Source organism: Phalacrocorax aristotelis, chromosome 1, assembly GCF_949628215.1.
Source record: "Phalacrocorax aristotelis chromosome 1, bGulAri2.1, whole genome shotgun sequence".
Taxonomy (NCBI): domain Eukaryota; kingdom Metazoa; phylum Chordata; class Aves; order Suliformes; family Phalacrocoracidae; genus Phalacrocorax; species Phalacrocorax aristotelis.
In genome coordinates, this window is record NC_134276.1 from 18,431,738 (window position 1) to 18,445,724 (window position 13,987).

Genomic DNA, 13,987 nt, shown 5'->3' on the forward strand with positions numbered 1-13,987 from the left:
AAACCTTTCTATTGCATTGCAGATTAATTTACAATAATTGTGATGTACTTTACACATTTACTGTGTACTTTAATGCTCTTCATTTTTTCAGTTTATTATTATAAAAATAAAGCTTTTTGTTCATAGTTGTCTATGTCATAGTTTAGTGTCCTGTTTATTTATACAGGAAGTAGGAATGCCAGCAGACTATGTAAACAAGCTGGCTAGAATGTTCCAGGATATCAAAGTGTCTGAAGACTTGAACCAGGCCTTCAAAGAAATGCACAAAAATAATAAACTTGCTTTACCAGGTATGGTAAATCATTTTCAAATAATTTGCTATTTTTCATTTCTCATAGTTAAAAATAATTCTGTTGACTCTTGGGTTAAAAATTATATCAACTGCAAGTTGAACATAGTCTTCAGGGCATTGTTACCCCTAGGCTGGAAGTGTCTGTAGACTCCACTTGCTCTTACAGAATGACATAGCTCCAGTGTCAACTGTAAGTTATTGTGGGTTTTCATTATAGCAATCTTGTAGATTTAACTCTTGTAGTTAAATTCCAAGTAGGGGCTTGAATCAGTATCAGCCAGGTGAATGCCTGAACTACCCCCTTCTTTTATGCCCTCATCATTCTTCAGGAGCACCTCATGCTGTGCTCCTACTTTTACCTGCCAGCAGGAGAGCTGGATGCACGCTATGAAGAGCTCAAATCACATTTCTGAGATTAAATTTCACTGATGAGAGAGCCTGAGGAACACCCAGTTTTGGACCTGCTGTTGCTGAAAATCCTTGAGTAGTGCTTACAAGCATCAGCTCTAAAGCTGCATCAGGGCTTAAGAGCTCTGCAGAGGCAAGCCAAAAAACACAGGGGTTTCAATCAGTGATGCTGGAAGAAAGCCAGTGGTGCATAAATAGAGTACCCTAATGTTTAAATAGGTAGACACCCTGCTACTTTCTGAAAATCCAGTCTTCCATAATTGTATTTTGAGTAGGGAAAAAAAGGCATTTTATTTATCTATCTCTCTCTTATACCTGGAGATTCATATGATGCAATATTGTCTTACAGCTGACTCTGTGAATATTAAAATTTTAAATGCTGGCGCCTGGTCCCGAAGTTCTGAAAAAGTATTTGTTTCACTGCCCACGGAATTAGAAGATCTTATCCCAGAAGTTGAAGAATTTTATAAAAAGAATCACAGTGGTAGGAAACTGCACTGGCACCACCTCATGTCCAATGGAATTGTAAGTGTATAGCTTTTGGCATATCAATCTCAATGACTGTACTTTCTGTGTGCTTACAATAGTTAGAAAGCTTGTGATCCAGAAAGGCATGTAAGTAAAATTGTTGTTCTATCCACAGATAACATTTAAGAACGAGGTTGGCCAGTATGACTTGGAGGTAACAACATTTCAGCTAGCTGTACTGTTTGCATGGAACCAAAGACCAAGAGAGAAGATCAGCTTTGAAAATCTTAAACTGGCAACTGAACTCCCTGATGCAGAACTTAGGAGGACTTTATGGGTATTTCCCTTTCTCTTGAAACAGATTTCTTCTTGATTTTTGTACTCCGAAATACTGGATTAGTACTTTTAAAGCACTGTCAGATAACACTTTGAAATGTGAACACCTTTCTTTCTAATTAATCAGTTGTAATGCTGGCTCCTTGCGCTACTGTTGAGCACACACAGCCTTCACATTAACACATTCTCTCTACCCAGTGTTATCTAACTTAAGCTTCTGGAAACAGCGATATCTTTCTGATCATATACTGCCTAAAGCACACAGTTATGATTGTGATTTTTAGAGTGGGACTGGTCTAATTCTACAAAATCAGTGGCACCTGATAATATGTTGCTTAAAAATAACTTCAGTGTTTACTCTATCAGCCTTCTAATTATTTAGCTCAAGATTAAAGAGAGAAATCATGTAAATCAGACTTAACAGCACTTCTGTAGCTGTGACTTGATGCATTTTATTTCTTTGTATGCCTTTACTTATGCTAACCTGTTTTAGAAGGAGATTTGGTAAACTCTGTCCCCTCTCTGGTTTTATTAGTATCTTCACATTGCCCTCTAGCAGCTTCAAACAAGGTTATATGGTTCCCTCACCGCAGTCTGCACAGCAGTGAATTATGTTCTTAAAAAATAATTGTTTTCATTTAGAAAGTCTGGTGTTTTATTTTCATTCTTCCCCCCCCCCCTTTTCTTTGTAGTCTCTTGTAGCATTTCCAAAGCTGAAACGTCAGGTTTTATTGTATGAACCTCAAGTCAATTCACCCAAAGACTTTACAGAAGGAACCCTCTTCTCGGTGAACCAGGAGTTCAGTTTAATGTAAGATGATGTTTGAAAAGTAAAATAACAATGTACTATTTTATAGTTAAAAGAATTCACTTTAACCTTCATCCTTAAAAGTGTTCAAGATTCAGCTAGACACATGCTTTGCTGCCCTATTCTCACTTAGTTTTGGCGATAGTCATGCTTCAAGTAGGTGGTTGGACTAGCTGACCTCCAGCAGCCCCTTCAGACGAATATCTCTGTGATTTGGATTTCTGTGAAATTAAATATCTTAAACACCTAGGGTTGAGGTGCAAAATTGAAGGCTTTGCTGTCTTCCTATTAGTAATGAGCCCATGCAATTTTATATGGGAAGAACAGCAGGTAAGCAGAGCACTAGTGCTGTATTGATTATTACATACACACAGAGTTTCAAAAGCAGAGTCATGAGTTAAAAAAGGAAGTGAAACTGCTTAATAATACATTATGCTGTCAATAGCTGGAGTTTTTGGTATGGCTTTCACCAGCAAGGAATGTCTAGTTCAGTGACAATTGCAGTGCTCTTTTACCGTTGCTTTGAAATCCTTCAGAGCATAAGATAGTATGAAGAGAGAATATCTGAATGGTATATGCTACATTCAGCGTGTCTTACTTTGGTTTTTGCCTCTTATAACAGAGATATATCATATAATAATTATAATATATCATAGTCATATGACTATGATTAGAACTGGCTCCTTGCTAGTAACCTCAGATTCTGGGCCTCATTCTCGGTAGCAGCTGGACATCTGGATCTGTGGAGAGAGGGGGAGGTGACAAAATCTGCTCTCCTGGGGCTTAGTTTCTTGCCCAGGGCCATGATGTTTGTTCCTGTCATCAGCATTGTGAGCTTTGGGAAATTATGAGAGGGCATGACAGAAGAAAGACAGGCGTACAGGAAGTTCATGGGTGACCACTGAAGAATGCCATCAGCTTTCTTTGTTACAATAGCTGTTATTCATCTTTTTTTTTTTTCTGATAGAAAGACATTTATTTTGATGGAAGATTAACTAGTACAATTTCCTGAATGTTGTTGTAAGGAATTCCTCTGAAGAACCCTAGTTTTCTGTAATTAATCTGAAATATACTTCTCTGAAGTGTTATTCTTTATAATAGTACTGGTAACTTATCAACTTTGGACACTGTCAGTTTTGGCTGATGGATTTTTCTTTTTTGTAATGCTAGTGTATTCAGGTTTTGTTGTGTGGAAGCATTGGCATTGAGTTCTGATCTGTCAGTCAGCTATCTCAGTTCTGCAGTGCTAATAGCCTGTAAATATCTGATATGTGGTGGTACTCCTTGCTGCTGTATTTTAAGTTTAACAGGAATTCCTTAATTGAAAATGTTTTTTTTGCTTATTTTCATACAATACAACTTTTTCAGAAAAAACGCTAAAGTTCAGAAAAGGGGCAAGATAAATTTGATTGGTCGATTGCAACTTACTACAGAGAGAATGCGGGAAGAGGAAAATGAAGGAATAGTCCAGCTAAGAATATTACGAACACAGGCAAGTAAATAGCCAGAGGAGTATAAAATTACCCTACTTCTATTGTATGATCACTGCTGCATGCTGTCCACGTTTGGACGTTGATATATGAAATTAACACTTTTGAATCCCATTGGAACTTATTTGTGCTATTTGGCCTAGACCCTTTGTGAATACAGGATTTTGCACGTGTGTTTGTGCTGTTGTAGTTATCAGCCGCCTGTTCTGATGTTTTTAAAGAGGACAAAGCAGATATTAAGCGAGTGGTGAAGGCGTAACTGTAGTGGTTGGTGGCAGCAGATGGTAAAGTTGACTGAATTCAGCCACCAACAGGAACAAACAGTATTGTTGACCTTGAGCTCTCTTTGACTGCTCTGTATGAAGAGAGCAGAGGAATCTGAGATGGGATCACGCTTTAGTAATAGCAGTATGACTTTCCGAGAGGCCTTCTCTTTAGGGGGAAAGTTTTATAAGTCCATCTTAAGAAGCTGCAGTTTGTACATCTGCTTTGTGGTTGGTTGTCCTTCAGTCAGGTACTCGTGTCATATCCTTTGAGCTGATAGTTCTTGATTAAAAAAAAAAAAATATGGGGGCATCAGAGATTACCTACAGTGGAGTCTCAAAGATCCTGTCTTACCTTCAAACTGCAGGTCTCTTCTATCAGTCAGGTTAGGTCCCAGGCCATGCGCATTGTGAATTGTACTGCCTGACTTAACATGCTGGCCATACCTCCAGCAGAGGATTAATACCTGGTTGTATTCATAAAATGAGAACCCCTTGTGAGTTCCCTTTTGACATTAAGCTTGCATTTCATGAAGTATTCCCAAGGTATATCACAAGTCACCCTGGAAATGGTGATTTCTGCTCAGAGTGAATGAACATTATGTTATAGCGAGTACTTCACACTTTAGATACAAGATTTAACTGCAGATTCTCCTGTGACTGGACTTGTATCTCTTGCATCTTGTGAGTGCTTCATTCTTTTCGTTTATCAACTTCTTTGTAAAAGCAGTTCAGTACCTACTTAGGCTAAGAAATGCAGCATATACCTGCTTTTTTTAAGGAAAAATGGAGATTTCCGTGCTGTCTTGCCTTACCAGGAGCCCCGTATTAATGCTGTGTTCACTTTGTCACTTCAGACAGGCATTTTAAAAAAAATTGTTTTTCCTCTTGTCCCCCACCAGGAGGCTATAATCCAAATAATGAAAATGCGGAAGAAAATTACTAATGCCCAGCTTCAGACTGAACTGGTAGAAATATTGAAAAACATGTTCTTGCCACAAAAGAAAATGATAAAGGAGCAAATTGAATGGCTTATAGAGCACAAATATATCAGAAGAGATGAGTCGGATATCAACACCTTCATATATATGGCATAATTTGAGGACTCTGCTGGATGCTGAGAACATAAATGGAAGGGTGCTTGGACAGACAGCTGCAACAGTTTGTGCCGCAGAAGGACTTGTTTTGACTTTCGTTACGTATTAAAATCCCTGCCTTACCTTACAGAGGACTATATTTTGCCAATCTCATTCAGCTAGCATGATGGCATTCCCTTCATGTTGCACACTTTTAACAGCATGCTGTTTTGTGGGAAACTTGCATTCATGAAGAGCCCATTGTGAACTTTTTAAAGTAGATTTGATTTACACCCACCAGGAAGAATACAGGTTTGGGATTTTAGGTGACCAGTACTTGCACAAGGAAAAAATATTCAAGTATTCATGCACTGAGGAACTGCTTTTAGTTTTGTTTTGGGTTTGGGGTTTTTGGTTTATTTTGGGTTTGGTTTTTTTGTTGTTTTTTTAATGCAGTTAGGACTAGAAGTAGCACTTTCACTTTTGTGTTTTGGATCAACAGAGTAATGTACTGTCCACCTTTGATCCTTTTTCTGTAATAACATTTGAGACACACAAACACATGCATCACAATGATAAGTATTTGCTACAGTTCAAACCTGTTGGCTAGAGCAGTGCTTCAATCTAGTAACTGGATTTTAATAATTGACATAAAAGTAATTCCAAGTCATGGGTGATATTTTTCCTTAAGCAAGAGATCATTGTTTTCAAATTGTTTGCTGTAAACAAGTGGATAGACGTTATTTGTTACCTTGTTTGGATGGATGACTTGCTACAATCCTTTTTGAGAAGCTGAAGCTTTCTTGAATGATACTTCACTCTAAAAGCCGTTTTCATGGGTGGGTCTGTTTATACTGAACAGAAATATTAAGTGTATTTCCTTGTACATTTAATATTTGTATTCCAAATATTTAAGTATTACTACATATATCTGAATGCATTAAAGAGTAATTGATGCACAACTCCCCCAGAAAGAAAATAACACTTGAAGATCCCTGTACTAATTCCTTGTTGGTAACTTTATATATACATGCAAGGTTAATCCAATCGGACTGGTTTGTTGCTTAGAGTCAACATCTTTATATGAAAAACAAACCCTCTGCTTTTTATTTTTAAACTGGCAGGGTAGGAAATGCAATTCTAATGAAAATGGTAAAAAGCTAAGGGGAAACACCCTATTTAGTGTATGCAGAGAGAGTGCCAAATACACATCAGGAATTTCAACTTTTTAATGTTACCTCTTCTGTTTTCAATCGTCAAGTAGTCGTTTGGCACTGCCTGCCTCTCTGTTACTCTGAAATGTCCCAGCATGTACTGGACTGATAACGTGAATCACTGGAGCGGAACGCCTGTCTTGGGACAAACGGTAAGTTGCACCTCACTCAGTTCTGTGAATATTTTTCTGTAAATCACAAGTGTGCGATTCTATTTTTTTTTTAATTAACCGGTTCAGGTACAACATCTAAAGGTCTCATCTTTGATGGTTGAAAGGGGGAAGAGTATACAATTAACTTCAGTCAAAAAGGAAAACCTTCCAGTAAGTAAGTGGAGGAGTTTTGCTTTCACATGGTTGCAGTAAAGTATAAAGTGTGAGTGGTTTAAAAGTAAACTACAAGAATGGCTGCTTGCACCCTTAAATAGGCTGCATGCTCTGTTGCTAACGTAAATGCCAGTGTGACTGCCTGAGAGCAGTGTGTACTTGGACATCTGTTGGAATAAGAAATTTTTGGTAATGAGGGTTTCATGAACACGAGATGGGGAGAAATCGAGACCTGGCCAATTACAATTGATTGAAAACCCACAGCTTATGTTATGTGCTTTTACTGATACTCAAAAGTAGATGCCATTTGAAAATATTGCATCTTTTATGCTGGCCCTGTGGTGTTGTGATTCAGAATGAAAAGCAAGTGGTGTTCTGTGTAGTTGATCAGTAAAACTATTTGAACATTAGAAAACAAAGTTCTAATTAAAAACTTCATCCTGCAAGACTTTCGGTCCCTGTAACTTAAAAGTAGTAAATGCTGGCTTAGGATAACTGGGGGAAAACATGACAGTCTGAGCACACTCTTTTCAACACACAAATTTCCAACCCTTAACCAGAGAAGAACACGTGAAATTGTCACGCAGAAAGGGCTGCAAAGGGAGTAATGCTGATTTTGAAGCATTGACTTAGATTTGAGAGAGAAGTTTTAAGAGACAGCATCTCAGATACAACTGTTCAGGAAGCTGGAGTGTATGCAGAAAGCAACGGGTTGCTAAAAGCTAAGGAGCGGCACGTTCTCTCAACTAATAAATATAAAATAATACAACCTAAATGTTACATATTTCTCAACACCTGGGATGCAAAAATATAATTGGTAATGTGCCTATGACATGGTAATTTTTCTTTAAATATATACTGGAAATGGATGTTGGGTTTTTTTATTAAATCTGAGGCTCACACCAGCAAATTTGTTCAAGATGCAGAATCACATTTAGCATCCTTCATCAGGTCAGTTTCACCAATATGCACTTAAAACTAGTCTCACCTGGGGCACAGGGAGATACCTGGGGTAAACTGTTCTTTTGGGGAGGGGAGAGTTCAGATCTAAATGAAAATGAACTATTCTTCACTTGCAATATGGCAACAACGCACTTTTAAGGCTGCAATTTTTAGCTATGAATATACATGTCCAAAGACCTAGCTTAAAGAGGTGCTGCATCTGAAAAATATGTTGCCACACACACTGCCACGGTGAATAGCTATGGAATGAAACCTGGTGTAGAAGAGGGGGGGGGAAAAATGACTCTTAATGGGTTTAATTAAGAAATACTGTTAAATCTTTCTCTGTCCCAACAACTTGATGAGGATCTCTGTTTCAATTCTGAAGTCTTCCATTTTCCTCTTTCCACAGTTGGTGTCCCTAGCTTCTATTTTTACTCATCTCTCCCTCATTTGTTACAACTGTAATGCAATTATGTGACTTTCTCGGTTTCACCTTTTCAAACTTCCTACAAATGTTCTGAGTGTTCACATGTTGCATTTATTTGCATTGGGATGCCATTGTCCTGTAAAGTGCAAATTTTAAAAATACAATTGGCAAAAAGATTTGATAGTTTTACAGAAAGATTTGCTATCTTAAACTGTTTTCTATTTTCATCTAAATGACTGGGATGCTATCTTTGTAATTCTTTGGTCATATTTGTGAAATAAACAATACATGAAAGCTTTCCTGTCACATACACTATATGTAGTCCAGAGTGTTGAGCAAACTTGAGTTCCTGAGTTGTAATATCTATCTACGTATGGTATTTACAATTTTGAATGTGTGCCACTACCAAGGTAATAATGCTGTAAAATTTTGAATGGTGGTAGTTTCTGTATGGCAGTCCAGCTGAACTATTTTGATGTACTGCTTAATTTTTGAATTTTATTTTTTAAGTTGTATAATTTATTTTCTTGCAAAATAAAAATGTAATATAAAAGACTACTCATTTAGCAAGGTATTTTGGTGTCTTCCCTGCAACATTTTCAAGCTGAATTCAGGTGCTGCTCCTGGAAGATACCACTGTATGAAATTTGCCTGGTTCCAAGTCCCAAGGTCTGTTATGATCAGGGTACTAAAAAAGAAAGGTAAAGACTTCCAGTTCTTTTCTTGTTATGATTTTTCAAGTACTTACAATTATAGGTAGAGCTATTTAGTATTCCAAATTCTATTTAAAGATGAGCTGTAGTCTTTCAGTTTGAATTCATCAAGGCCTGCCATGCCAAATGTGGCTGGGGGTGCCTGACTTTGTTTATGGCATTTTGAAAAGGGGCTGCGTCTCTGTGTAGCTTACTGCGATGTGCTTGGATTGCTGAATGTGTGGTTCATCTGTCTGAAATTACTTATAATGAGCGTCACTGAAAATTACTGGTGGTGTCACCAGATTGTTGGGATCTTCAGGTACCTGATCCTGCAGTCACCATGCAGTGATGCGGGAACAGTCAATTGCCCAAAGGAGTGCTTTTATTGTAATGGCTTTTCTTCTCTGATTGTCCCTGCTTTTTAATGTGAACCTCTTTTTACGTTTCAGCTCCCTTTTTCTTTCAAGTGCCCCAGCGAACATCAGTGCTTTGTGCTTGCTGGAACGTGCAAAGGTTAGAACTATTTGTATGGAATAAATAACTATTTTGTGGAGACTAGTACACATGGCAATTTTAAAACTGGCGGTTCTTACAGGCAGAACTTTGATAGCATGCTGCCATTATTAACAATTTTTTTTTTTCTCTGGTAGGGCAAAATGTAGTCTTTCACAGCAATGGTTTTCCAGGTGGAGCTGTTCTCTAGAAATAAGCCAGTTGTCACAGGAGTTGCACAGCTGAATCAACTGTTATCAGTTTAAAATTATCACAGGTAGAATCATTGACCTTAAATACGAAAGGCTCTAAACAGGCTTCATTCTTCTGATAAATTAAGAACTTGGCTTTATTTCCTTCCATCCTTTGCTTTATGTGTAAGCATCTCTCTCTAGGTGTAGGCATGGTGTCTGCATTTCACCCTCAATTATTCTAGTGATGGAGATCCATGGTGTAACCTCAGCCAGATACTGTGCTCCAAGTGCTGCGTGCAACCTGAAACACCTGTAAGAGGGAATGGTTGGGGGCATGTAGGCTGCTGCTTCCATCTGCTGGTCTGGGGCACGGCCGAAGCAAATCTCAACTCTCGAGCTAAGGAAGAGCAACATGGTATGGTTGTTTTGTATAGTCTAAAAGACTGAACACTGAAAATTAGCAACTTTTAAATTAGTGCATTACAGTTGTTCTTGGTGAGAAGAGATGCCGAAAGAACTCAAGAAGGGAATGTGCTATCATTTTCCTTCTGCATGCTCGTCCTGTTTTTAAGACCACAGTGTAGGTTTATGTATGTACAGCTTGGGATTTGCCATCTCTTGTGGTCAGTGGTTTCTACTACTGAGGACATTAAGGAAATGACCACACCTCCTGCATGTTTTTGCAGCAGGCGGTTGGAACTTAGCTCACGCTAAGGTAAATATGGAGGATTTATTGCACCACACAGGTACTCTAGATGTCAGTAAGCCCACCTGGCCCAGATGACATTCAGCCATTGCTTCTGAAGGAGCTGAGGAGTGAAACGGAACTGCTGGCCAAGGTGCGTCACCCACCACTACAACCAGCTTCAGTGCCAGGGGGCTGGTGGGTGGACCACAGCTTTTGACTAGGCTCCACACCAAAGGCTATGAAGGAAACCAAATCGCAACAGAGCTGGGGAGGCTATGGCTTCAGCTGGGAGAGGAGCATTCACATGTGGATGTGACAGAGCTCTACAAAAGCAGAAGGGTGGAGAGTAAGGCAGAACTATTTTCACAGAATCCTGTAACATCAGCACTAGGTCTACTTGATAAAACCAGCAGCAGATTGGCTTAAAACACTAAAAGGCCTTGTTCCAGGTGAAGTTGGGGCTGCAAATCCCAGGTATCAGCAGGTCCAAAGAGGGTTAGACAAATTCACGAGTAACAAGTCCATAAATAGATAATAAAGGCAAGGATAGACCCTCTAACATCACTAAACAGTAAAGGTGGATGCTGGGGAAGTCTAGAGAAAGTGCCCTTGCTCTTCTACTCTGCCTCAGTCTAAAGAGGGGAGGGGAAAATTAAAAAAAAGACAACCATTTGACTAGAGGAAGATGTGTGATGATCACAGGACTGACACTGTAAAATGTAGGCAAGCACCCAGCAGAGCACCCTTGTGTCATGGTTTTAGCTGGGATAGAGTTAATTTTCTTGACTGCAGCTGGCCTAGTGCTGTGCTTTAGACTTAGTATGAAAACTATGTTGATAACACACCAATGTTTTGGTGGTTGCTGGGTAGTTCTTGTATTAGTCAAGGACTTTTCTAGCTTCCCATGCTCTGCCAGGTGCACAAAAAGCCAGGAGGGGAGGGGGCACAGCTAAGAGAGCGCATTCAAACTGGCCAAAGGGATATTCCGTATCATGTAACATCATGCCCGGTATGTTAACTGGGAGGAGCTGGCCGGGGGAGGGAGGCAGCAATCATGGCTCGGGGACCAGCAGCGTCCGTTGGCGGGTGGTGAGCGGTTGTATTATTTGTGTTTCTGGCTTTTTTCCCTTTTTATTATCATTGTTATTATTATCATTATTATTTTATTCTAACTATTAAATTGTTCTTATCTCAACCCACAACTTTTTTTTTTTACTTTTGCTCTTCTGAATCTCTCCCCCATCCCACAGGAGTGGGAGGAGTGAGTGGCTGCATGGTGTTTAGTTGCTGACTGGGGCTGAATCACACCACCTTGTCAGCACTCACCATCTCCTGAAGATGTGCAAGCAGCCCCTGGCCACTGCCTCATGGGAAGGTACACAGATCCCTCAGGCAAAAAGGTTTCTTCCCTCCTCCCCCTCCAGCTTCCTCCTGCCAGGGTGTGAATGGCCTTTTGGCCAGGGCTAGGAGGTGGCTGGGGGGGCATCCTGCCACCGGCGTGGGGTCAGGGCAGGGCCAGTGTAAATAAGCAGATGTGGGGGAAAGTGCAGCCCAAACTGCTGGGAGAGGGACTGCACCACAGCACATCCCCAGGCACTCGTGTGCATGTGGTAATGCTGGCTGCGATGGAGTGTTGGTTTGCCTGTTAAAGGAGTTCTTTCTGTATTTTTTTGATACTGCATTAGAAGGTTCATACCCTGAAATACGTTTATTAACTCTCAGGAGGGGATGTCTCTCTTTTTTTCTTCACTTAGCTTTTCTATGCACTGGGATTCTTACGCAGCTCCAGACTAACTTTTAAACCAGCGTTACTTCAAGAATATCTGTTATCTTGTTGGAGGCTTGAAGCTGCAGAACAATTTAATTATATTATAGTGCTATGCTGTATGTTCTAAATTCCCATAGAGTTAATACATTGTCCAAACCCAGTAAATTACCTGATAACCTTGCTACCCTTTAGGCCAGGGACGCAATATTCTGTATGTTACAATAGTCATATTTCAGCAATGTCCTAACCAGGAGACCATCATACATCAAGGAGTTAATGACCCATGTACCAGTTAGCCCAAGAAGACACAGGTTATGTTACAGCACAGGCTGTGCTATGCTATGGTGCAGGTGCAGCTTGGCCTTCTGTCCTATCCTGTGCTGCAGGTATCCCCCAGCCACAGAAGATACTTGGCCAGCTAATTGTAATGAAGGAACCTGTAGGAGGTCCCTTCTGGTGTTGGCAATTTCCCCTCCTGCATGTTGTCTTTATCTCAAAGCGAAGCAGCATGTTCTTGCACGAACATCCTTTTGTTTGACAGTAGGAATGATGACCAGAATTGTTTTCTTCTCAGAAAATCCTCCGAGAGCTCTAAACACCAAAACACTGGGGAACCTCTCCACAGATGGGATCTGCACTACAGGCCGTGCCCCAGCTGGAGGTGTGCCTGACGCTGCACAGCCTGGGGTTCCCAATATCTGAAAGGAGGTAAGATTATCTTTACTGTCGTCTTTCTCCTTGTGTGAGCTCCAATAAAGGGCCTATTAACCAATACGTCTGGGAGTCCAAGTGCCTTTCTTGCTGGGATGAGATGAACACTAGTCCTCGTGCATTAGCAGGCTCTATCCTAGAAAAAGGTCCTTATACCGCAGGAGTGAAGGTAAAGTTAAATAAAAGCTTTTGCTTTTTTTGTTCTATATGGTTTTGGCCTTACTCATTTCTGAAAAACATCCTCGTGTATTTTCAGGGTATAAAATCTTCAGTCAGTACTTGTCAATTCCTGTGTTCTTATCTCTGGTTTGTACTTCAAAACTTTGGCTCCAAATAAAAGGTCTAGGCTAGACTGGTCAAACTGTCAAAACATCAGCTACCGCCAGTCAAGGAAGCAAAAGAGTACAAGTGCTTCCCTCATCCATGCCAGCCCCAGTCAGCCTCTTACTGCGTCTCTGGAGAATCTTTAAACATGTATGGAAAGCAAGAAGTATTTTGCTTTTGAGAGCAGACAGAAAGTTAAACCCTATCTCAAAGGAAAATGAATATGTACAACAGAAAATTAACTGAAGCAAAGCCAATGAATGTTAGTTTTACAACATGAAAAAATAATAATTAAAAAATCAGTCAAGATAGCAAGTGGATGGTAATAAGTTGTTGAGATACTCTTGATTCCAGGTGGTATATTGAAAGGATGCCTCTTCGCATTTGTTCCAGTTTGTGGTCCTAAGGGAAGGAAGGCTGCAAGTAAATGCCTTACCTGGCTTGTAGACATCAACTCCAAGGAATGCAGCAGTCAGCATACCATCTTTTAGAATATCCTATGACTGACTCCTTCAGAAATGAAAAAGGTGGCTGAGGAGAAGGTAAGCAAGACTGATCAGAAACAAATGTCCTAGACTGTGTGCAGCAGCACAATTCACAGAGAATGTCACCTTGTCTTCTGAGCCTGTTCTTTTGAGATTATGAATCTAGGACCTGAGAGTACTAGGCTTTTCCTAGCCTAGCTCCAAGCACATGGGATAGAGTGGAAAGAGGCACTAGCAGGCAGACAAACAGCTGTAGAGGTTTAATACTGGCCTTCATCTAGAAATCCAGAGGCAGAGACCATGGTGGGGAAAGCAAAGTGCAGGGAAGACCGTGGAAGTGGTCTGGGCATCCTGAGACTGAGCTGGGGCTGAGCAGGTACAGACCTTTCTCTAAAGGCAGCTGCCGAGACAGTTCTCAGCCAGGTTTGAATTCTGAGGTAACTTTTTCGATGTTTATGCCCAGGGCTAGACAGGAAGGAGTTTAAGTGGAATTAAGCTGCTGGTTTTTGTGAAAGCAGCGTGCAGCTAGAGCGTAAGGCCAGATGCAGACTGCCCCAGACTCGGCACTACTCCAGTA

The 13,987-nt window shown here is 40.2% G+C and overlaps 1 protein-coding gene and 1 long non-coding RNA gene across 2 annotated transcripts in view; both read left to right on the plus strand.

Annotated features, from left to right (window-relative positions):
* Positions 1 to 8,611, plus strand: part of CUL5 (cullin 5) — a 34,020-nt gene extending 25,409 nt beyond the window's left edge. Inside the window, exons 14-19 of the mRNA XM_075082583.1 lie at positions 167 to 290; positions 1,050 to 1,225; positions 1,344 to 1,505; positions 2,197 to 2,315; positions 3,681 to 3,804; positions 4,968 to 8,611. Of these exons, the coding sequence (XP_074938684.1) occupies positions 167 to 290; positions 1,050 to 1,225; positions 1,344 to 1,505; positions 2,197 to 2,315; positions 3,681 to 3,804; positions 4,968 to 5,162 (900 nt within the window). The 3' untranslated portion in view covers positions 5,163 to 8,611. The remainder of the gene's footprint in view (positions 1 to 166; positions 291 to 1,049; positions 1,226 to 1,343; positions 1,506 to 2,196; positions 2,316 to 3,680; positions 3,805 to 4,967) is intronic.
* A 1,146-nt stretch (positions 8,612 to 9,757) lies between these two features.
* On the plus strand, positions 9,758 to 13,467 carry LOC142052467 (uncharacterized). Its single transcript, XR_012658853.1, has 4 exons — positions 9,758 to 10,273; positions 11,373 to 11,497; positions 12,465 to 12,598; positions 13,319 to 13,467. It is a non-coding gene; the product is annotated as an uncharacterized LOC142052467 (long non-coding RNA).
* Positions 13,468 to 13,987: the final 520 nt, after the last annotated feature.